At 41.0% G+C, this 22,901-nt stretch overlaps 1 protein-coding gene across 1 annotated transcript; it reads left to right on the forward strand.

The window, feature by feature from the left end:
* The first annotated feature begins 3,234 nt into the window (after positions 1–3,234).
* Positions 3,235–22,697, forward strand: SGPP1 (sphingosine-1-phosphate phosphatase 1). Its single transcript, XM_038138819.1, has 3 exons — positions 3,235–4,044; positions 14,233–14,322; positions 16,599–22,697. Exons 1-3 carry the CDS (start codon positions 3,451–3,453, stop codon positions 17,148–17,150), a joined length of 1,236 nt encoding a protein of 411 aa, XP_037994747.1. The 5' UTR covers positions 3,235–3,450; the 3' UTR covers positions 17,151–22,697.
* The last annotated feature ends 204 nt before the right edge of the window (positions 22,698–22,901 follow it).

Raw genomic sequence — 22,901 nt, forward strand, 5'->3', positions numbered from 1 at the left:
ACCCACTGCAGTCATTACTTGCCTTAAAATGCACAGAGGTAATTTAAAAGCTCCCTCAGTGTGAATGCCATGCCATTTTCACACTAGCAGTTCAAAGTCAAAGTAAACAAGTTTCAGCCACACAGACAAACACTTTCTGCTTTTTTAAGTTACCAAGCACATACCATAAAGACAAGTCTTGCTTTGTAATCGCTGATTTTTTCCCCCCTGTACAGTTATTCAGATCCCATTCCAGAATTCGTCATCTGGTTAATTAACAGATTTCAGTTTGTTCTGTGTTTAAGGTGAGATTGTTTGTGGCTTGACTCTGGGAAAATGCACAAACGAGGCAGCAGCTTGTTTTTCAGCTCCTGTCTTTGCATTTTCTGCCCAAGAGCCAGGGAAGCATGTAAATTAGGAGGCACATGTATCTTGCAGGATTAGCATTTCTCAGAAGGCAGAGAAATGACAGCACACCTTCCAGTCTCAAGACAGAAAAACTGATCATGTACCATTTTGGGGGTGGATTTTTTCATGTTTCTCTGCCAAGCTACTGATCTAAAATCTTATTTTTATTTCATTCATCTTTCTTTCAGTAACAGCAGCTCCTCTGCTGGTAATATAATTGTTCATATTGTGATGCTTCAAGTGAGGTTAAGGCTGTATGATGAAAACACATGTCACATACCAATATCCTTAATGTACAATATAGGAAATCTATCAGGATTCATTTGGTGCAGTTACCTGAGCACTCTGCATAATAATCCCACAAGAAATATTTCACAACATGAACATCAAATGGGTAAAATTGCCTCAAGGCCAAGAGAACCAGAATGTACTAAATGAATTTTCTTGTAAGGATCTACTCCTTCAGAGATTTAAATTAAAATGCAAAGGAATTTTCCCAAGTAATCCCTAGAGTGTAAATTTAGGAGGGAAAAGGCCAAAACCTTTAGATATCTTCTGAGTAAATATATTCTGCAGCCAAAGGTTTAATTCAGATCAGCTCTTTTATGGTGTGTAGGTATTTCAAGGCAAAGAAAGAATTGATTCTAATGCTCATGGTAATAAATGAAATGTCTGCTTCTGGCACTTAGAATTTGAAACACAATGGTCCCAGTGGATCAACTTGATGCTGTGCTTCTCATGGCCCCTCAGATTTCAACCTGCATTCATCCAAAAAAAATAAAGCATAACTTCTGCTTGGCTAAAAACTAATTTTCAGAAATACATCTGATCTTCAACAGAAGACATGAAATGATGGCAAATCCTCAGCTTCTCTCGGGATGTGTTCTGGTGGTTAACCATGGAAAAATGTGTGTCTTATTTCCTATTGAATTTGTCTGGCTTTTGCTTCTGGCCATTACTTCTTATTATGCCTTTTTTTCAATAGATTAAAGAACCCTTCAATATCCTGTATTTCCCCTCAGGAATGTTCCTATACACTACAATCAAGTCACCTCCCAATTCTCCTCCAGATAACTTTAACAGCCTGAGCTCTTAAAACATCCCAGCATAAGGCATTTTCTCCAACCACCAGAACATTTTGCTTCATTCTTTTGCTCTCTCTTATTTTCCAATGTGCTTCTTAAAATCTGAAAACCAGCACTGTATGCACTACCCTGTGATGATATTATTGAGGTCAAACATGAGAGGTAAAATAAACACTTTCTAATTCCTTTGTTTATACATTGATTAATCCTTTTCTGCCATAGCAGCATACAGGAGAGCCCTTATCTGATTGTTTACTTATCTGACCCTTAAATCCTTCTCAAAGTCATTACCTTCAGAGTCTTCTATTTTCCAGTAATGGTCTCCACACTTGGGTTTTAAGATAGACAGCTATTTGGTTAGATGAATGAAAACTCACTAGGTTTGAACAAGCTGCTTGTACAAACTTGGATTGTATTGATCAGTGTTCCATCCTGGTCATTATTTACAATTCCATTAACCCTGGAGCTGAATTTTTGCAGCAGCAGGTTTGGATCTGCTTCCAGATCATTCCTAAAAATGTAGCAGGACATGGAACCTGCTAACAGGACCTTTTTAGATGCCATCTCTTTCAACTAAGTTGTCATACAGATTTCTTCTTGAGATACGGCTGCAAATTCCATTTGTATAGTTTGTTGGCACTGTATAATGTATCACGCAGCACCAAATCAAGTACCTCCTAAAAACAGTATCAATAGCTATTTTGATTAAAACACCAGAGGTGTGCATCATATTCCTTTGTTTCAAGTTTTTATTATTTGAATTTCACATCAGATTTTCTATTTTGGTTAGGATTTAAGCTAACCAGTTGCTTGGGCCATATTGCTCACCCTTTTAAAAACGGCACAAAGCAACAGTTTATCACTTCTTTAACTTCCTGATTTTAAGGCAAGATACAAATACAAAGGAGCGGCATTGGTACAGGCAGAAGCAACAGAAAGCAGAGGAGACCAGAGACTGCATTTCTCACAGCATTTCCGGGGTGGAAACCGCGGAACTGCGGCCTTGCAAAGCACCCGCTCACAAACATCCTGGTCCTGCTGAACTCCCAGCCCTGCACACGCACACTCGCAGGAGATGTGCAGTCTCCTCCCGACTACGGAGACGGGATAAGACACGACTGCTTGCCTCAGGCACTGCAGAACCTCCCTGAGCTGCTCCGCAGCCCTGTGGCCACGGCCTGCACCGTGGCTGAACCGGCCTGACCGCCGGGGCTGGGACCACTGGCAGCCTCCGCTTTCCCTCTCGTGTTCACACCACCAGATTTAGGCTCCGACAATCTTAGGCAGCACCACGGGAGGTTTAGGTTGGACATTAGGAAGAATTTCTTCATGGAAATGGGAATGGGCTGCACAGAGAGCTGGTGGAGTCACTGTCCCTGGAGGGACAAGACAAGACTGGATGGGGCAATCAGTGCCATGGTCTAGTGGACAAGGTGGGGATCGGCGACAGGCTGGACTCGATGATCTCAGAGGTCTCTTCCACCGCAAATGATTCGGTGTTTCTATAACGAAGAAGGAGGAGGAGGAAGAGAAGGAGGAGGAGAAGAAGCAGGCTCCTCCACGGCGCCCCGACCCACCCCACGGGCCGCCCTCCGCCGCCTCTGCCCCTCACGCTCGAGGCTGCCTCACGCCGCGCACCGCCTCGCGCAGCGCCGGGCTCCGATTGGCTGCGCCGCCCGCGGGGGCGGGACCTAGAGAGAGCCGCGGCCAATCCGCGCCGCGATGGGCGTTTCCCGCGGGGTGGGGGCTGCGCGCAGGCGCGGCGGGGCGGGGCCGGCGCGGGCGTGAGGGAGGGAGCGAGCGGGCGGCGGGAGGGCGCGGGTGAGGCGAGGGCAGTCCCGCGGCATCCGCGGCGCCTCGCCTTCCAGCGGGTTTCTCTTCAGGGAGCGGCTTTCCTTTTCCGCGGAGCCCCCGTCCCCCTCTCCGCCCCTCAGACGAAGTCCCCCGCCGCCCTCAGCCCGCCCCCGGTCCCGCCGCTATGTCTCTCGGCCAGCGCCTGGCCCGGCTGGCCGCCCACCTGCAGGACCCGCGGAAAGTGGCCGCGTTCCAGCGGCTCTGCGGGGTGGAGGGGCCCTCGGGCTGGGCCGGCGCGGAGCAGCGGGGGCCGGTGGCGAACGGTGGCCCCGCGGGCGGGCAGGCGCATCCCACGGGGAACGGGGCCGTGGCCGGCGCGGCGGGAAGCCCGCGGCGCTGGAGGAGGAGGCCGCGCCGAAACTCGCTGACGGAGGAGGAGGACGGCAGCCAGGAGTTCGCCACTCGCAGCCGCTTCCTCTACTATCTGTTCAGCCTGGGCACGGAGCTGGGCAACGAGCTCTTCTACATCCTCTTTTTCCCTTTCTGCATCTGGAATGTGGACGCCTGGCTGGGCCGGAGGCTCATCATCATCTGGGTGTGGGTGATGTACCTGGGGCAGTGCACCAAGGATGTGATCCGCTGGCCGCGTCCTGCCTCGCCGCCCGTGGTGAAGCTGGAGGTCTTCTACAACTCCGAGTACAGCATGCCCTCCACCCACGCCATGTCGGGCACCGCCATCCCCCTGGCGCTGCTGCTGCTCAGCTACGGCCGCTGGCAGGTAATGCTCACACCTCCGTGCCCTCATCCGTGCGCTTTCCAGCCCGAGGTGTAACGATGTGGCAGACCTGATTTCTTCTCAGGAGGGGAGGTGGCTGAGTTTGGTTGGGAAAACGTGAGATTCGTACCTTTTTTCCTTGCCTTGCTCTGATTTTTTTTTTCTGTGATTTGAGCGAGTGCTCAGGTAACGAGAAGCGTTCTAGTAATTCTGGCTTGTGAATGGAAGTTGTGCTGGTTTTGGGGATTAGCTCAGCACGCATGAAAAGTTCACAGTAACAATCTGCGTTTTGTTCCGATGAGGGTTTTTTTTCCAGCTTGTGCATTTGCGCAAAGTTTGGATAAGCATCCAGTGTTTTTACAGGCATTTGGTTTTACAGAGTGAGAATTTAGTGGAGAGCCCGTAACTAAAGGGCTTCTTGTTGATCCTTCTTTGCTTCGAGTCACTTTGTAGCGTCACTGAGTTGTACCTTTAACTTTTTCTTTAACGATTTTATTTTCATTAACCTCAACCTGGAAATGATTCTGGTATTTGTACTTTCAGGAGGTTCTACAATCTACCAGTGTGTTCATAATTAGCAGGAACTGATAATCTGTGATATTTTCATCACCTCCATTCAGCAGAATCGCTAAAATCTGGCTGTTACACTCGGGGTCAATAGATAAGTTAAAATAACAGTGTCGATCGTCTGGTTTACGCAAGCAGTGGCATGTGCTTTGGCGCGGGCTGCTGGAAGCACGGCGGCAGCAGCAGCAACTCCAAAGAAAGCACATCCAGCTCTCTAAATCACTGCACCACTTTCAGCAGTAGCTGAGAGAAGGCTTTCCCAGGTGAATGTCCAGTGCAGCGTTTTAAGAAGTTAGGCAGTAATTAGACTCTTAAGTTGTTAATGTTTACTAATCCTTACTGTAATACCTGCGTGGTTTAAGTTGGATGTAAGTCATGTCGGTAGAGAAAACTAACTGTGATTCTAAGCTTCGTGCGGGGGCTTAACTCTTGTCTTCCCAGTCACTGGCAGCAATCATCAGTTGTCTGCTGGCGCTGCCTGACACTCTGTGGCTCTATCTCGGCATCTAGAATGGGTGACTGAAAGGAATAAGATGATTAAGGGTTAGAGATTTTATTTGGCCTCTGTAACCAAACATTGTCTATTTCTGCAAGGTGAATGCTTGTGCCCAGAAGGAAGCTCTTAGGGATTCACATTTGCTAGGAAAAGGTGAAGTATTATCTGCGCTGGAGTTATGCAGGCATAATAATTACATATATATATATCTACTAATAATGTAGTGCTTTGTGAGTGTTTGAAATAAATATTTGAAGTTTTGCCACTGAGATGCCTAATCTCAAAAGTTGTTTTTACTAAATGACCAAAATCTGTATGTTTGATTATTGCTTGTTAGATGTGTAGGGCTGGTGTCAGCTGGAAGAACAAACTGGGTTTGTACTTCCTTGCATGTGGGAGAGCTCCTTTAGCAGTACCAGTCGATCAGCTTGGCACGGCGAGGAGAGTCTCGATGGCCTCTATCGGAGCAGCATCAGGCTGTGAAATGGTGTTTTTGCCAATGAACCGAGCTCGCTCTGTGGTTTGCCAGCCCTGCCGCTGCAGCCTGTGAAACGCTCTGCTAATTGACTAAACGTATTTACCGTGAATGCATTGTAAGAAATCGTAAACATTCAGCCTTGTTATTCGTGTAGGACTGTGCTTAAGAAATGCAGAAGCAAAGTGTTTGAGTCCTGATTTCAATTCCTTTTTCTTAGGAAACGAGTATGAATAAAAGACCTCTCTGAAACCGACTTCTGTCATTTCAAAATACTCATGTAAAAAAAAATCCCTTCTGATTTTTAAATAATTTCCATAAATTAATCAATAATTAACCAATGGCATGTCAAGAGTCTTTTCATTAACCTTTCATCTGACACTTCTTCTGTTCTCCCTGTTTTACTTCTGTTGAAAGGGAGTAGAACCTATATGATATCTTTTTGTCATGGAAAATGGTGTTTTTCTGGAAATGGTGTTAAAAAAGACTGACCTCAGAAGTTCTTGGAAAGCTATTAAAGAGGTTTTTAGTATTGTTTTTATTAAATTCTACAAATTTACTAGTAGGTGCAGGTCGCTGGATTTAAACTTGTTGGTTTAACCTCTTTCTGTATATATTTAGTATAAAGAATACTTATATATACTTTAATTTAGTATAAAGAACACAGCTATGAGCTGGGCATTTAGGATTTATTTTAATAAATCAGAACCTGATGGTGGTGAGACAATACCTCGGGACTGTTGGTTCAGCAGATCATGGTGGAACGAGGCTGAGGATGAGTTGAGGCAGATACAGGTGTAACTCTCTGCAGGGATTTTTTAACTCTGGAATACAGGCAGCTTTGAGTTTGTCACTTTGAAGTTTATACTAAACCAAATAAAGCTCCTCTTGCTCTAAAAGATGTTACACCAATGAGGAGGGAATCTCTTTCTTGTGTGGCTTATTTGCAGTTTGCTTTCAGTGATCTATGACTTCCTCCCATTGTGTGATAGTTCTTTTCTATCAAAGACAATCTGAGTCTTTTTCTTGAAGAAAATAGAGAACAGAAAACATGTGCTCCTGTTTTTCTAGGTGTGGCTCAGATTGTCCACTTAAAAACATGTTTGGATTGCAGTAGGGTTTTTTCTTAACCTGTTGACTTTGTGCTTTTCAATTTTTCAATGCCTTTAAGCAATCCTGTTACAATTATTTTTACATAGTATTCAAAAAAATTTTGACTCTAAAACTAAAATACTTTCTATAAATGCAATAGCTCTATTGCTCAAGTGAAATATTTTCAGAGATAACGTATTTTAAAGATGGTTTTGGCAAATTATCACAATTAGAGACTTTGGGCTTAGGGAATATTCAATGAAACTTCCAGACAGAAGCAAGTTACATATTAGGATAACTTTCATAGTGGCTAACTGTTTTGTCCATTGTATCCAAACTTTTCAGTTTCTTCTTGTATTATGAGAGCTTGCCTGAAACTTCTGATTCTACTTGCATAATCCATGCTCATGTATTTATTTCATATGTTACATTTCTGCAGGGAAAACCATTTATTTCAACGACACTTCAGTAACCATGAAATATAAAGCTCATGTCAAAGATTCATGACAATTTGGGAGTGTTATAAATGTTGATTTTTTTTTTTCCCCACCCCTGTCTTTGAAATGCTGATACCCTGAAAGAGGAGGGCAATCATTTACAAGACAGTGAGGTTATAGATCTTGTTATGATGTAGGAAAAAGCAACCTTTATCAAACTGGGGAATACTTGCTTTCTTTGAAGTCATGACAGCTTGAGCCAGGCTGGCTTATATCATGTCCCAGATGGGGTGAGGAAGAGATAGTGTGTACTGCTAATTATCCACAAAATCTCCAAAGGCTCAGCCTGAGACTACTGGAAAAAGTATTTTTTATATTATGTTTGATTACATTGAACTGCTGATTTCAAATGGATACCAAGGGGTATTTTATTAGAAATGGTCCTTGAGTTGGGAGGGTACCTGAATGTGTCCTCAATCTGCTGGCTTATTTTGAGGAGAAAAAAAAAAAAAAAATCAGCCAGGGGATACAGAAAATTCAGAAAAATAAATATCAGAAAATACAGAAAAATAAATATCAGCCAGGGGATACAAAAAATTCGCTTCTCTCCCAGAGTTCCTCCAGGATGCAGCCTGGCTGTAGCAGTGGCTGTCTGCATTAGGAAATGATGGGTTTGCACTCCTTCCTGAGCTCTGCATTAATGAGCTCAGTGAGGAACTGCTGACTCTCACTGTAGCCCCCGAGCAAGCTTCAGTTGATATTCAGCAGGAGCCCAGAGCCTGGGCTGATGAGTAGCAGGCCTTTAACTGTGTTAACCAACGCTGATTTACCTCCTGAAGCAGCTCGTGGTGCTGAATATGACAGCCTTGTCCTCCCTGGGTGTCTGGCTGTGTTTGACATGCAAAGCCTGTCATCAGTGACTGCCTTTCCACCCTGACCTGGATAAACACCACTGCTGAACCTGCAGTAGGTGCAGCTCTTCTCCAGTGGCCTCTCTGATGCAGTTCTCATTTACAGTTCTCATTTACTCAGTGCTCTTTTGACTCTCTGTAGTACTGGTTGTGTAAGACTCTTACGTGGTACCACGTGAAACTCCCTTCCAGAAATCTTTCATCTGCACTGTGACTTTTATCAGCCAAGGCTGGTGAATGTGATTAAATGAGATGTGTTTGACAGGATCTGTGTTGGGATTTCAGGGAGATCTGCCTCGCTCTGTGGTTCTGACTGACCCCTATTGAAGATTACCTCCAGAATTGTCTGCCTGCTCTTTCATTTCAAGAGGCTAAACTCTCTGATCCCCACTAGAAATAGGGAATAATTGGTTATTAGGGATGAATAAAGAGCCTAATCACAACAATGCTGTAGTGAGAATTTTGCAGAAAGGGGCACACCCTTGTTTCAAATACCTGTTCTTGGTGAAAGGCTTGCATTTTCAGTAAGATTGATGTAGTGATAAACTGGAAGCTACACATGGAAAGCCATCACTTACATACAAAGTCTGTGTGCAGGAGCAAGTGCAGTCCCTCCAGAAAGAGACACATCACCTCTCAGAGAAGCCCAAATGGGCCTTTGGCTAAAATACTAAAATGTTGAGAAGAAAAGCTGGCAAAGAGATGAGTGCATGCTTGTCTAATTGGTCTTCTTGAACATGTTTCCTAAACAGTCAAACAAAAACTCTTCTGACATGGGAAGCACAGCTGAAGGGATGATCTGAAAACACAGAATTACCCACGCAATGATTTGAGAGAGACAGAGATGAGAATTTGGAGGGTCAGCACTGCCTTGTCTTGTGTGTCTGAGGTGTAAGGTCTTCCATGGGCCAAACTAATGCCTGTAGTTTGTTTGTAAAGGAAACTGGAAAAAGCTGTTTTTTGCAGGTGTTAAAAGTTTGAAAAGAGCACAGCCAGTTCTGACTAATGCCACTAGAGAATCTCTGCCAGAGGAATACAACAGCCTGTCTCATTAGACTGTGTTGATTGTCATTAAATGTATTTTTCAGTTTTGCCTAAGCAAATCTTTTATTAATGTAATGGGTCTTGGGGGAAAACATGTAAAAACAAATGCTCTAAGGTTGGCTACAGACCTTTTGATGAAAAGGTATTCAAAGAAAATACATCTGAAGCAGTTTCTTTTTCTTGGTGCATTGTACACATGTAAAAGCACTCCTTGTTCTTTAAATAGTGTGTGCTGGTTAAACTGAGAAAACATTATTTTGCAGAAAAAATGTAGTTTTAGGTAGTGGGGCATAAACAGAGCAAGCCATAAGTGTTTCTTGCTAGCTGTGTTCAGAGAAGGATTATTTTTTAAATGACTGCAATGAAAAGAAATAAGCTAATTCCTATTGTTACTCCTTAATTTCTTTTCAGATAAGGTGTAGCAGAAAATTAAATGTTTTAACTTCCTTCAGGACTGGCATTGAAAACTTTATCTTGGAATTTTAAAAAGAGGTTCTTGTAGTGCCATGTAACACTGAGGTTTTTATGTCTCTTGCTTTTAATGTTGGTCAGTGCAAGAAAGGAGAAAATCATTAATAAATGTAGCTTAACCAGTGGTATTTACCACCTGGCCCATTTTGAAAGGAAAAGTTTGATTATTTTTCCTAAAATGACTGATTGGTGGTTTCTCTTTTCTAACAATCCCCTTCCCCCTTTTCTTCTTCTCCCTTCACAAAATCATTGTTATGCTGTGCTTTTTGAACTCATCTGTCCAGCCAGGGTGCTGGAGTCATTCCCATAAGCAGATACCTTATTAAAAGCCAGGTGCTGCAAGTGCTTCTTGGATTCTTTCCGTGAATGTAGCCCAAAATAATTATCTCAAACTCAAGTTGAACTTCTGAGTTATGATATGATTAAAAAAAGATCATTGAATACTGTAGAACACTGAAAATATTAGAAAGTTACTTTGAATCATTTGTGGGTGCTGGAAACTTCTCCGGTGCAGAATGTGCTTTAAAAAGGTAAAGAAGTGAGCATTTAGTGTCTTTTAATAATGTTCCCTTATGAAAGAAGGAATTTTCTGACCTAGGTCAAAGCTTTTAGGACAGATTGTTTCCTTATAAGCATTTTTAAACAATGGTTATGTTATTAAGACTCTTGGCAAAAAGATCAAGGAGCGGGAGGAGGATAGGGGAGGGTTTTGTGTGTGGTCCAGTCAGAAGTTTGCAAGGCTGTTTTGGAGGATGTAGTGGAATTTTCTATAGGATGGGAGTTTTCTTTTAAAAACATAGGACATAAAGTTCTGAAAGACTGACTGAGAATATTTTCAGTGCTGTTTTACAAATATTAATTTAATTCAATTTCTTCGATCAAAACAAGATTCTGGATATGGGAACAAAATTGGGGTCTGAAACACAATGTGTAGTTTATTCAGTCAGCTTTATCCTTGGCTTTACCTTAATAGGTGAAGTTAAGAAATCAATACACTTTTTAAAAATTACTTTTTAAAATAAGATGCTTATTGGTTTGGGATTTTTTAATTTATAAAAAAGAAAGCAGTATGCGGTTAAAAAAAACACACACTCAGAATTGTTGAGGTGGCATGTTGGCTATGGGGAGGCATAAGGAGTTTTTGAGGATATGAGATGGTCTTAAATGAGGGCATGGAGACAGAGTTTGAGATGTTAGTGTCCAAAATGGGCTGCTCCTGAATATCTGACTGGAAGTGCCACCAGGTGTGGTCAAGATCGATGATACATCAATCCTTTTATCAAAAAGAGCAAGCTGAGAGAATGAAGCCTGGTTTCTGTGTCTACCTCTCCTAGCTTCCACACCCTCAGCTGGAAGGACATGGAATGCCAGTCTGCCTTCTGATGCCCAAATGAGTAAAACCAACAGTATTTGGGGGAAGAGGGTGGAAGTAAACTTGTGATATTGGTCCTTTGTGCCTCTGTATGTCTGATCTGGCATGCCAGGAACCATGGGACTAAAACTGCTGGAATGCAATTGTCTTGCTTAATATCTCTCATTTAAGTAGAGACCCAATTAGCACAATAAAAAGTGCCTATGACTTTCCTCCCTGAACACTTGAGATAAGTTTCTATTCAAATTTTCACGTTACTCTTTCATAAAATGTGCCTGTTTTTTAGTAGAAAACCTAGTAAAAGCTGGTTTTTTTTTCTTTCTTTGAATATTTATTTATGATTTGCAGAGGAGATTTCTGAAGCCCATTGTCATAAAACAGTATTATTACAAGGCTTGCTGGTACCTCAGCCTTGCAGGCAACAATTTTAAAGTAAGTTTATGACATCAGCTGTTTTTACAAGAATCCAGGTGATGTCCCTGTTGGTGCTGTGACTCGGCATGCTGCTGAGCACAGAGGTGTGTGGGAGTGCTGATATTCTCCTTTAGTCACCTTGTGCACTTAGCCCTGCGTGTGAGGACCAAATACACGCTTGTCTCACCACCTCGGGGCAGATTTGAAGCAGGTGCTACCAGTTTGCTGTTCTGGGAATTCTCAAACCCAGTGGCTGCTTTAAAAAGTAGGAGTTAAAACAGGCCGAGGAGGACCCAGGGTGTTGTGCTTCATTTGTATCAGTACTTAAAAGGTGCCTGTAAGAAAGATGGGAGCCAACTCCTGTGGGCCTCTTGTAATAGGAGAAGGGGTGATGGTTCTAAACTGAATGAGGGTTAATTTAGATCAGATGCAGGGAAGACGTTTTGTACTTCTGCTGGTGAAACACTGGCACAGGTTGCCCAGAGAGGAGGTGGATGCCCCATCCCTGGAAACATTCAGGGCCTGGTTGGGTGGGGCTCTGAGCAACCTGTTCTAGTTGAGGGTGTTCAAGCTATTCTACTGTGTTTTGCTACAGAGAAGCTAAACTGGCCCATGTTCTCAGATGGTTTAAGGGGTATTCAGAATTGGAGTGAGATATGACAGAGCCAAATAATCTTTCCAAAACATTCTTCAGAGCTGGAGTTCCTGTTTCTTTCTTACTCAAACACCTCCCCTGTGAGTTCCCTGACAGCTAGCATTTCTACTTTTGTTTTCAGAATTATTGCAGTCTGCCTACTGTTTACAATCACCTGCTCAGGACTCTTAAAACCAGACTTCTCACGTAACTATTTCCTTCGTACTCCTTTTTCTCAGGATTTTGCTGTTTAGCTGCTCTAACCCCTTCCCTCTCCCAATTCCAGCCTCTTACCCACTGTGTCATGAGCAGCTGCTGAGCCTGGCATTTCATTCATCTTCCTGCTAAAGCCCCAGCCTCTGCTTCTGTCAGGTACTGCAGAAACAGGACAAGTCTTCATTGAAGAAAAGCCTTACACCTGACTGGGCTCTGAAAGCACAAAAGATGTGTGTCAGGAGACGAGGGTGGACGTAGGGTATCAAGTGATGGCCAAAGAGTTTGAAACTCGAAGCTGCTCTTGCTTCAGAGGCCCCAGGGTGCAGCTGTCCCTGCACTTGCAGCACTTCTGCTGGGGGAGTTGAGCAGTGCTGTGCAGGGAGGGCATTCCTCCTGCCCTGAGACCAGTGGCAAAGGGGAAGCACAGCGGGGCAGAGGGATGTGGCTGCCCTTTTAAGGTACCAGAAGGGCTGCTTTTGTGGCTGCTCTAGCAATGTTGGTATCTGATAACTCTGCAATCACGTGTGTGTGACAGGGTTGCTGGTGCATTGCCCAGGATTAGCAGAGTTCTGAAAGGCAGGAAACTGAGTTTGTTCCTTCATCATTGCAGTCAGAAATGAGTCACAAGTACACAGTTCTGTTTAGATCCAGTTTGTAGATGAATGTGATAGAAGCAAAGACAAATGTTGCGACAGGAAATAGAGTTTAGTCTAGATGGAACACAACTATGAGCTTGGTGTTTAGTATTTATTTTAATGTGAAATCTGCTGCTTATGTGAAACATAAGCTTCCTGATTTTCTCTTAGTTTGAGGATGTTATTTTAGTTTTGTCATGCCAGCATGGTCCTGGAGTTGAGAATTCAGTGAAGGCTGGAAAAATGCAGAAGAGGGGTAATCCTATCTCAAACCTTTTACAGAAAGACTGATTTTGGAACTTACCAATCTGTTAAGTGGCCTTTGTAGAGGACACAAAACTTCCTCCAGTAATTTTCGAGATATTGTCTCAAATTTGTTGGATATTCTACCCTTCAGGTTACCTGTAAAAGGAACAAGGGAAAGGGCAAGAAAACTGCCTGTAGATTTTGATTTTGTTCCTAGGTTTGAGTACATCTAGGCTGCCTGTTTATATTGAACATGTTTATCGTAGGAAGAGAAGCAATTTTGGAGACTTGCCATTTTATCTTGTGACTGCGTCTTTTATAGAATAGTGGCAAAAAAGGAAGCTGCATCCTGTCTTGTACGACATTTTGCAATAGTGGGGAAAGTATTTCTTACTGTGCTGTAATATGTAAATTAGCATGGCTTTATCCAAAACCTGAGAAATGTTTCCCTACATGATATCTGCTTATTACAGCAAAGTATTTTATTTCTTCCTGGTAAATAGTCCTTACTAATTAAAAAAAATGTGAGAAGGCAAAAATAATTGGAAGTAATTATTGCGATTTTTGTTTAACAAATGTGGCTTGTAGGAGGAAATTTATGTGGGTTTGGAAAGAACAAAAAAGATTACTGTTTTAAGAGTTTCATGCTGATGCCCAGATATTGAGTCAATGACTGCAGAAGCCCTAAAACAAAGAATTGAGGAAGGAGTTTAATTTCTTTGTAATTTTGTTATGAGTTCCTCCTTTTCAGGAAAAAAAATGAAGCCTCGATTCTGCCTGGGTAATTGCTAACAAAACAAATAAGTGGTGGAGCTGCTTCACCCGGTGTAAAACTGTTGCACAGTTTGACACACTTGTCTCTGCCCCTGTGGTCAGTTTGGGATATCAGAGCATGGCAAGACAACTGCTGCAGAGATTGATACATTTCTTACTGCTTTGATCTGATCAAAGCACTGAAATTCATATGTCCTGAATGCAAAGAAGATGGGGAAGATTAAAAGTTTGACTTAACAATTTACGAAAAGGGGCTCTGCTAGGCCTGTGGAGGCTAGGGCAAGGAAGAGGGTAAGCATCAGTGGCGTGAATTGGAATTAATTATAGAATGTTCATAGAGTGTTTTTTTTTTTTAATTTATTTTTTTCAAATTCTAATATGGTTTCTGCATTTTTCTTCCCTACCAGTATCCCCTTATGTTTGGACTGATCCTGGCATTCTGCTGGTGTTCTTTGGTTTGCTGTAGTCGAATTTATATGGGAATGCATTCAATTTTGGTAAGAAAATAATCTAATCTACTACTGAACTTCTGTTTTAATCTTGTTCTGATTTAATAAACTTCCATCGCATTGAAGGTTTTACAGTGCAATAATTATATACAGATGTACTTTTGTAATGTTCTACCATACAGAGACAGAAGACTTACATTTCTTCAGCACAGAAATTGATAAAATAGCTAAAAGTGGCTCTCACACTAAACTTATACTTGTCTTTTATAAACTCAGTCCATGGTTGAAACTTAACAGGTGTTTAATGTCATTTTTAGCGCAGAAACTGATGGCTGCTCCAAAGTGTAGAGTAAATTTTGCTCTACAGAGTAGGAATCATTTTGCAGAATGAGAAAGTGGCTGTTAAAGTTCATTCCACATCAGCTGCTCAAAGCATGTGCATTTTGGAGTGCCACTCTGCATGCTAGAGTTTCATTTACCAGAGTTTCTAAAACCAGGTAACAAAGTTGTCATCTTTGAAAAACAAACTCATTTATTAAACAGGATTAAAACTCCCCACACTGAAACACAAGTGCATGCAATGTAGAAATGAGAAAACAAGAACACTACAAGTGGTAATCACAATGCAAGACTGCTTATGAGGGTGGCTAAAGATGTTTTTGAGGATCAAGTGCCAGAGGAAAAGCTAACAGACAGAAAAGGGTAAACCTGGTAGGGAGTAGAAAAGCTGGTAGATGAACACAGTGGAAAAGGAGCATGGGAAAAGAAGGCAGCTCAGAAAAACTCAGTGACATTTTTGCCTCAGTAGTTAGGAGGCTTTCCAATCTAAAACCACTCTGTCAACAATGATGTGATGGACTGATAGTTCAGCTGACACAAAATGTCATAGAACAAAGTCGTGCCACAAATAGTGAGCAGGCAGACAGGGCTATTTTGCAGTTCCACATCTGAGTCCTCTGCAGAGTTTGAGGGAATACAGTTCACCATGGGGTGCCTGCAATGTACATCAACCACCCTGCCTTAGTTTGGGGGGGAGTAGGTGGCAAATAGAGCAGAAAGGTTGTTTTGTTGCTTCTGAAATGAGCAAGTCTGATGTTTATATTAGTCAATTTTATTAGAGCTTCTATCAAGCTTTCAATTAGTGGAAGCAAATAAAAATGATTCTTTGAAGCTGGAGCAATAGAAACTCTGCTGATTGAAGTCCCACCTCCTGGCTCATGTGGAAGAGCTGATAAGCATGAAAATGAAGGCGGGCCACTTTGTAGTGCTTAGATTGCACAAATTCTTCTTTAACAAGGTGACAAAAGTCGCAGAGAGTTCCATGCAACTGAGTGATCAGTCAACAGTTAACTGAAATGTAATGATTAATTAAAAGATCATTGGGTAACCTTTTCATTAAGAAAAGACTTTTAAAAACAATAGTAAAACTGAAAATCAGTTAGGAAGCCACAGAGGTTATCTCTTCCTCTCCTTTAACACTTGGAAACCATTCCTATTCTTCCAGCATTGTTAATTCTGAAGCTGCAGTGGAAAGTTGAAGCTGCTCTAGTGTCTGACTGCAGTGGTCAGTCCTTGACTGCTGCACTAGCTGCTGCTGCTGCCAGTGTTTGGTGTGTTGGCACCCAGGCCCTCAGAGCCACTGTTGAGCTTTTTCAGCAAACTTAAGTTGGCAGAACATATTTAGCTGAGCAAATTTTGTGCTGACTGTAGGTTGGAATACTCTGGCCCTGGACAGGGACCAGTGTTGCCCGCAGAAAAATCATAGAAGAATCACAGAATAGTTTTGGGCTGGAAGACACCTTTAAAGATGATCTAGTCCTAGCCCCCTGCAGTAAGCAGGGACATCCTCACCCAGAACAAGCTGCTCAGAGCCTTGTCCAACCTGACCTTGTATGTTTCCAGGGCATCCACTACCTCTCTGAACAATCTGTACCAGTGCCTCATCATGCTCATTGGAAAAAAAAAAATCTTCCTTATATCCAGTCTGAATCTCCCCTTTTTTTAGTTTAAAACCATCACCCCTTGCCCTGTTGCAACAGGCCTTACTAAAAAGTCCAGACCTGTACCTTCAATGAAGGATCCTTTGATCATAACTTCATTCATGGTCTGGTCAGGATGCAGGTGATTGGTTAACAGGTGATCAACTGCAATACCTTACCTTAAGATTAGCATAAGAAAGATTTAATCCTGTAAAAGGTAAAAGATGGGAATCCACAAGTTGCTTTTAACACTACAGCAGCTAGGGTTGAATTCTTGTTAACCTAACTTGAGGGCTTTTTTTAAAAATAGTTACTACACTGAAACCATATCTTTCTCTTCAACAGGACGTTATTGCTGGATTTCTGTATGCTATTCTTATCCTGGTTATCTTCCATCCAGTTGTGGACCTGATTGACAACTTCAACTTAACTTACAAATACGCACCCTTAATTATCATCAGTCTCCACTTGGCTCTGGGCATCTTCTCTTTCACCCTGGACACGTGGAGCACATCGCGAGGAGACACAGCTCAGATCCTGGGCTGCGGTGCCGGCGTGGCCTGTGGCTCCCACGTCAACTACATCCTGGGGCTGCAGCTGGATCCTCCTCCCCACAGCCTGCCCTTGTCTCTGTCCTCCCTCTCCGTGACTGTGTTTGGGAAGGCCATACTGCGCTTGTTGATCGGAGTCATCGTTCTGTTGCTAACAAAAGTGGCCATGAAGAAAGCCACGATTCCCCTGGCGTGTAAAATATTCCGCATCCCGCAGGGCGACGTGCGGAGAGCCCGGCAGCGCATGGAGGTGGAGCTGCCCTATCGCTACATTACCTACGGGATGGTTGGCTTCTCCCTCATGTTCATTGTTCCTTGCCTCTTCCATTTCGTTGGCCTTTCCTGATGCAGTTCGATCGCTTTGGGTAGGGAGAACTGAGCTAGTTGCTTTTTGAAGAGGTGCACTAGTTTGCTAAGGGAAGGCCAGCCAGCTTGGCTTTAGCAGGGTCTTCCTATTAACAGCAATACAAAGCAAGCAAAGCATTTAAAGGGCTTTGCACATCTCTGGGGATGGTTTAGGGCCGGCAGTCAAGCATCAGTCCAGGAGAAGTGCTGACCTCTGTAAATGCTGTTTTTTGGACTTATTGCTGTAACCAAGTCTGTGTGTGTGTGATGCAGTGAATGTATCTGGGATGGCTGCCAGGCTGTACCTGTGTACACTGACACTTCAGCAGGTGTGTCTGACAGCTGATCAGAAGGCTCCATTCACGATCTGTTTGCCATTTCACGGTAATTAATTCAAGTTGTTGGACCATAAACTGTTACGTTTGCTTTCTTCTATTCTTTCCTGAAGTCCTGCTTCAAGGTATTTCAATTAAGAGGTATTTTTAATGGACCAAACTTGTAATGAGGTTGAATTTTTCTAAATAAAAAAGCAAAAGCTTTTTCTTTAGCCCCCTTTGCAGAGAAAAATGTCTGAATTAGCATTGGTAGATATCACTAGAGTATATATAATTCAGGTACTGTAATTTATGGTTTAATAACTGTGCCTTTCTGTTGCTAAATTAAGAAATGCCATATATACTGTGACGTAAAAATGCCTAATTCTATGGAAAATCCTATGTAATTAGGCAGGTATTAAAAAATGTTAATTGTCCATGTTGCTGACATGGTCCAAGTTAACCAGAATGTTCAGTTTTTACTGATCAAAATTGCATAAATGAAATGACCCAGGAATTGTGTCCTTGAGCTCAAGATATTGTAAAGAACAATAGTCCCTTTTGTAAGTATTTTTAATGTGTATTGTAAGTTACTGCAAGAGGATATATTTTTCTGGAGAGTGTTTATACAGTGGATGGATATTCAAAATTAATTATTTAAACATATAAACAATAAAAGCACCCCATTCTGCAAAGAAATGGGCTTCACTTATTATTCCAAACTAATCTAGAAGGACCACTGCTTTTAGGTATTTGGTTAGAAAATATTATACTTATTCTAGAAAAATCTGTATTTTTATGCATTAACATACTATATTTAAAGTTGATAATCACTTTTACCCAATTTAGATAGTTATAAGACAATGTAACAATTAAAGTAAACTTGTAATTATTCTGATAGACGGATTGTGAGCAGTCAAGACAGTATGGTCACTGCATGAACAGTTTGTGATGTTTAAATTTGGCAGGATTTTATTATGTGCTTTTCAGCTTTTCATAATCCTTTTCCCTTCAAGTGTAATTTCATGTGCCTTTTTTCTGTTTCATTTTGTCTTGTTCGTGTGTTGCCTGATCTGTTCTTTCCACGTCGGGAGCAGTTACTGCAGGAAGCGCTGTCTGAGTGTCTGAGCAGACACAAATTACTTCATTTTGCATCGTACTCGTTTTTTGGGAAATATGGTGATTGGATAGAATCCTACATTTTTTTGTAAGCAGCATTTGGTTTTAGAAGGTTTTTTGTGTTGGAGATGATTAGTATGGAGACTGACAAAATTAACTTCACTTGCTTTGAAGCAGACGAGGTTTACGGTACGCTGGCACTGGATGATGTGAAAAACTCAGTTCTTCTGGTGCATTTCTGCTGTGCATCCTGAGTGCACTGCTGTGAATGTATTCAAACTGAGGTATTCAGACCTGAGAGCGTGTTAAACGACTTCCACAGCTGAAAAGACCTTACCCAGTAGAAAATGGTTAGCTTGTTTCAGTGTGTATTTCTGGATTTGATTTTTGTGTCGGTTCCTCTTTTGCAGTTCAATGCAGAATGTCCTGTAAAAGGTAAATTGGTTTCTGGTGTTTTGAGAGTGGGATTTCCACTGATTTGGCTTTGCACACCAAGATAGCCATTAAATAGCTGGGGGAATGTACACAAAATGCCTTATGCTTTCAAAGCCCTAAGCAAGTGGTGTAGTTTCAATGATATTTAATTAGTCTGAGGACTGTTAAAAATAATAGGATAATTTTCTCTGAAATGTAGAGCATATTCTTCTTAAATATTCTAGCTTTACAGTTTATAGCAGAAATGTTTAAATTCTAGCACAGAAGAGGTAAGTGAGCAAAACTAATTTTTTAAGGTACATATTGGACTTTTAGAAACTTCAAGTTTACATCATAAAGAGCATAATTAAAGCTGTATTTTCTAGCTGTGCTTGCTCTCTAGTATTAATGGAACATGAGACGTACTGTGGAGGATCTGGAAGGGGTGAAAAAGATCACACAGAGCTTTCAACAGGCTAAGGAAAATTGCACTGTAGCTTATTCTACTGTCATAATTTTTTTTAATATATTTTTATACAGTACATTGAGTAAGTTCAGAATGTCATGTTCCATGTACCACTACCCAGGAAATGTCCATCAGAATGTCTACACAGCACCTTCAGCAACTACACTGAAGTTTACATGAGAAAAAGTTCTACTGGTCTGTTTTCATGTTTTATAAGGGGTTAGGCTCGAGAGGGCAGTTAGCACAAAATGTCATGCAATATGAATACCTTTAGAGAAGAAAGAATTACAGACATGCGAATGCTTAAAATCCAAGTAAAGTATTTGTATTGCCATGTAATTTTGTTTACTGATAAGCTAAGATTCCTTGGAATTGGGCATAACAAAGCAGCAGGTAAAACTGGAGCACTTTCTTTGCCCTAATCTATTCTTAAACATGAAAAATGTTTTTAGTGTGAGCACCAGCTGGTACCAAATTCTTTATTTATAAAGTTAACATAGCTTTAAGAGGTAGTCAAATGTCTTTCCAGAAGGAAATATGCTTGAAAACCTTTATGACATGGTGCAAAAACATCCTGCTAGTGAACTCCCTCGGTCCCAGAGAGAAATACTGCTTCATAGAGCCAGGTATAAATGCACATTTATTACAAAAAGGTGCAGGCTAAATTTGCCTTTTTTAATTATTGTATGAAATAAACCTTTAAACCAACAGGCAGGTAGAGAGCAGTTTGACACAAAATTATCTTTTCCAAGAGGCTGAAGAGATGCAAATTAGTCTGAGACTGCCTTAAACATAGGAGCAGGATTTTTCTGGCCTGGCCCTCACTCAGAACTGATATGTGCATCTTGGGTGAGTTTTAAAATCTCTTATTTTGGAAAAATGTTTCATGTTTATAAAAAAGCATTGCTTTGGCTTTCTTCTGTGTGATCACCTGTGAAGCTGTTGGGTCTCTATCAGGAGGTGGAGGAGAGACTTAAAGGTAAATTGGCAAACCAAAGGGACTTGGGTTTTGTTTATTTATTTGAGTTTTTTAAGGTTATGTACAGCATTTCTCCTTGGAAGAAAAACCAAACAGAAAGATGCATTTCTTTTAAAATGGCATCTCCAAATGTGATATGTGACTTTTGTGTTGTTTATTTTTTTTCTTACCAGAACAGTGTTAAATTGTCTGGATATTAGAAGCTAATACATTTTCCTTTGGTTTTGGTTTTTTTTTAAATTACTGCTCTCAGTATTTTTACTCCATTTTTTTGCTTATTTCTTAGATAGTGTCCAGAACTTCTGTAAGCAATTGCTACTTATGTGAAGATTGTAATTTTGAACTTGTAAATAATTAAGGGTTGTTAGCTGCAAAAATATATAAAAACAAATCCTTGCATGCTGTAAGTAAATACATCTGTTGTGCTAAAAGTTGTTTCTGTTTCAGTATTTGCTTTCTCAACAAAAAAATCCAGTTTTCACACACCATACAGAAGATAACTTAATAATTCAATGGTAGGAAGGGGCATTGCTGTCAAATTCCTGCTAACTTTACTGGGAGTTCTGCACTGGGTTCCTTCCATACTGAGAATGAAGCCTGAAGGGCAAGTCCGTGCTGATCTGGGAGCAGGCTCAGTGAGTGTGAAGTGACTCAGCTCCAAATGTGATAGCCTCACTTTTGGGTGATTTTCCTTGTTGAAATCACACTTAGCCCTGTTTTTATGAGATTGCTAAAGGGCTCAACTTGGAAACCCGTTCTCTAGGTGGAACTGGCTGCACATTTCTAACACTCCCCCTCTGCACCATAATTCTGTGAATGAAGAGACCCCAGAATGAAGTCAGTAGATAAAATGAGAGGAGAATTGATTTCTTGGGGTGTTGTGACTCAGCTTATTGTAATTGGTTCTCGAGTGGTTCTTTGGTCTAAAGTAGAATGTTTATTGGTTATATAATTTATTTCTGTATTCTGCAAACAACTTAGAGGAAACTTAACTTTTTTGTGGGAGGAAGTTGAATGACTTCTTGCCAGACTTCATTCTACAGGAAAGCTTAAGTGGCCTTTTGTTGCAGAAAAAAAAATAAGCCTGTTTTAAAATTTACTGCAAAGGATATATTTATCAAATTGATAGATTAATTGGGTCACTAATATCATTGTTCTTGCAATACTGAACAAAGGCAATGAAAGCTGAATTTGGTAACAAAATGTGATATTGTGTGGCAGAGAGGATAAAGCACTTTAGGTGTTCTCTAAAATGCAAGTATCACATGCTGGTTTTGAAGCAAATTTAGCCATGCATTAGAAAAATTTCTTTGCACTCCATTCTGCACCAGAAATTATTTGCATCTTGGCAAGAGGCCTTGTAAGGAAAGGAAGGAAAGTGGGGTGTGCTTGCAGTGTATGATCAGTAGTTGTTCCTTTAGGATCAGAGGAGAAGAGAGGGTACATGGGATAATAGTACCTTAAAGATACTGACTAGTAAATGGAAATAATTCCCATCAAGTTGGAGAATTTTATTAGTCACTGAACTTTGACTAAATTAGTCACTAAGTTTTCCCACAAGTTTATTTTTGTTAGAAAGTATAATGAAAGATAAGAGTGATATTACTGGAATGGAAATTAGCTCTTAAGACAATTCTAGATGACTAAAGGTATCAAAACTGAAAAAGATCAGTTCAGGAGCAAGTAATGGGAACAGTAATAGTAGAGTTTGAGGGGGATTTTGTATTAAACTTAATGCACTTAAAAATTATGCCAAAATTTGGCCTACACTTGATTTATATGAAATCTGTAGTACAATATAAATACATATATATATGTATTAAAAATATTGTGTATTGGAGCTTAATTTTTTTATGTATAGATTTTTTTTTTCTGTTTACTGCATTCCCTGATAAAAGGAAGTTGATAAAATACAAACCAGCGTTGTCTGTATAAGGTAAGGCTGTATGTTAGCAGCCTTTTGGGTAATAATGCAGTTGTAACCCAGTCTCTCAACCTCTAGGAGAACTTGATTTTAAAAAAAACCCAAACAATTGTGATGCGAGCCCCAAGTTAGTTGAGGATCATATAATGTTTGCTGTATAATAGTGTACAACTGATGTTTTAAAAATTAATACATCAGCACTTTGTTTTACTCTTGTTAATGATTTTGTACTCATTGAACACTTTGAGTTGTCAATTAAGCTTATATTGACTGGTAACTGAAGTGTCTAACTTCACCTGCAATGTGTGGGTAATAAACTCCTGTTGGATTCAGTTGTGTTATTGTCTTCATTCCTTCCCGTGCTCAGGGACAAGATTTGAGTTTGTGGATGGATTCCAATCCTAAAGTTTGTTTTCTGAAAGTTTCTTTTCCCCTAAATGTGTAAGGCTGATTTGATGCAGTAGCTTAGCAAGCATAAGCAGAAAATAGATTCTGCTTCTGTGTCAGGAAAAATTACCTTAAAATATTTAACCCAG

This window comes from Motacilla alba, chromosome 5 (genome assembly GCF_015832195.1).
Source record: "Motacilla alba alba isolate MOTALB_02 chromosome 5, Motacilla_alba_V1.0_pri, whole genome shotgun sequence".
In the NCBI taxonomy this organism is placed as follows: domain Eukaryota; kingdom Metazoa; phylum Chordata; class Aves; order Passeriformes; family Motacillidae; genus Motacilla; species Motacilla alba.

What these genes read in the sequence shown, in the direction of transcription:
- SGPP1 (XM_038138819.1), top strand. Translation starts at nt 3,451, where the DNA reads ATGTCTCTCGGCCAGCGCCTGGCCCGGCTGGCCGCCCACCTGCAGGAC. An exon ending in TCAGCTACGGCCGCTGGCAG is followed by an intron (nt 4,045 to 14,232) that starts GTAATGCTCACA and finishes CTTCCCTACCAG; the next exon opens with TATCCCCTTATGTTTGGACT. An exon ending in TGGGAATGCATTCAATTTTG is followed by an intron (nt 14,323 to 16,598) that starts GTAAGAAAATAA and finishes TCTCTTCAACAG; the next exon opens with GACGTTATTGCTGGATTTCT.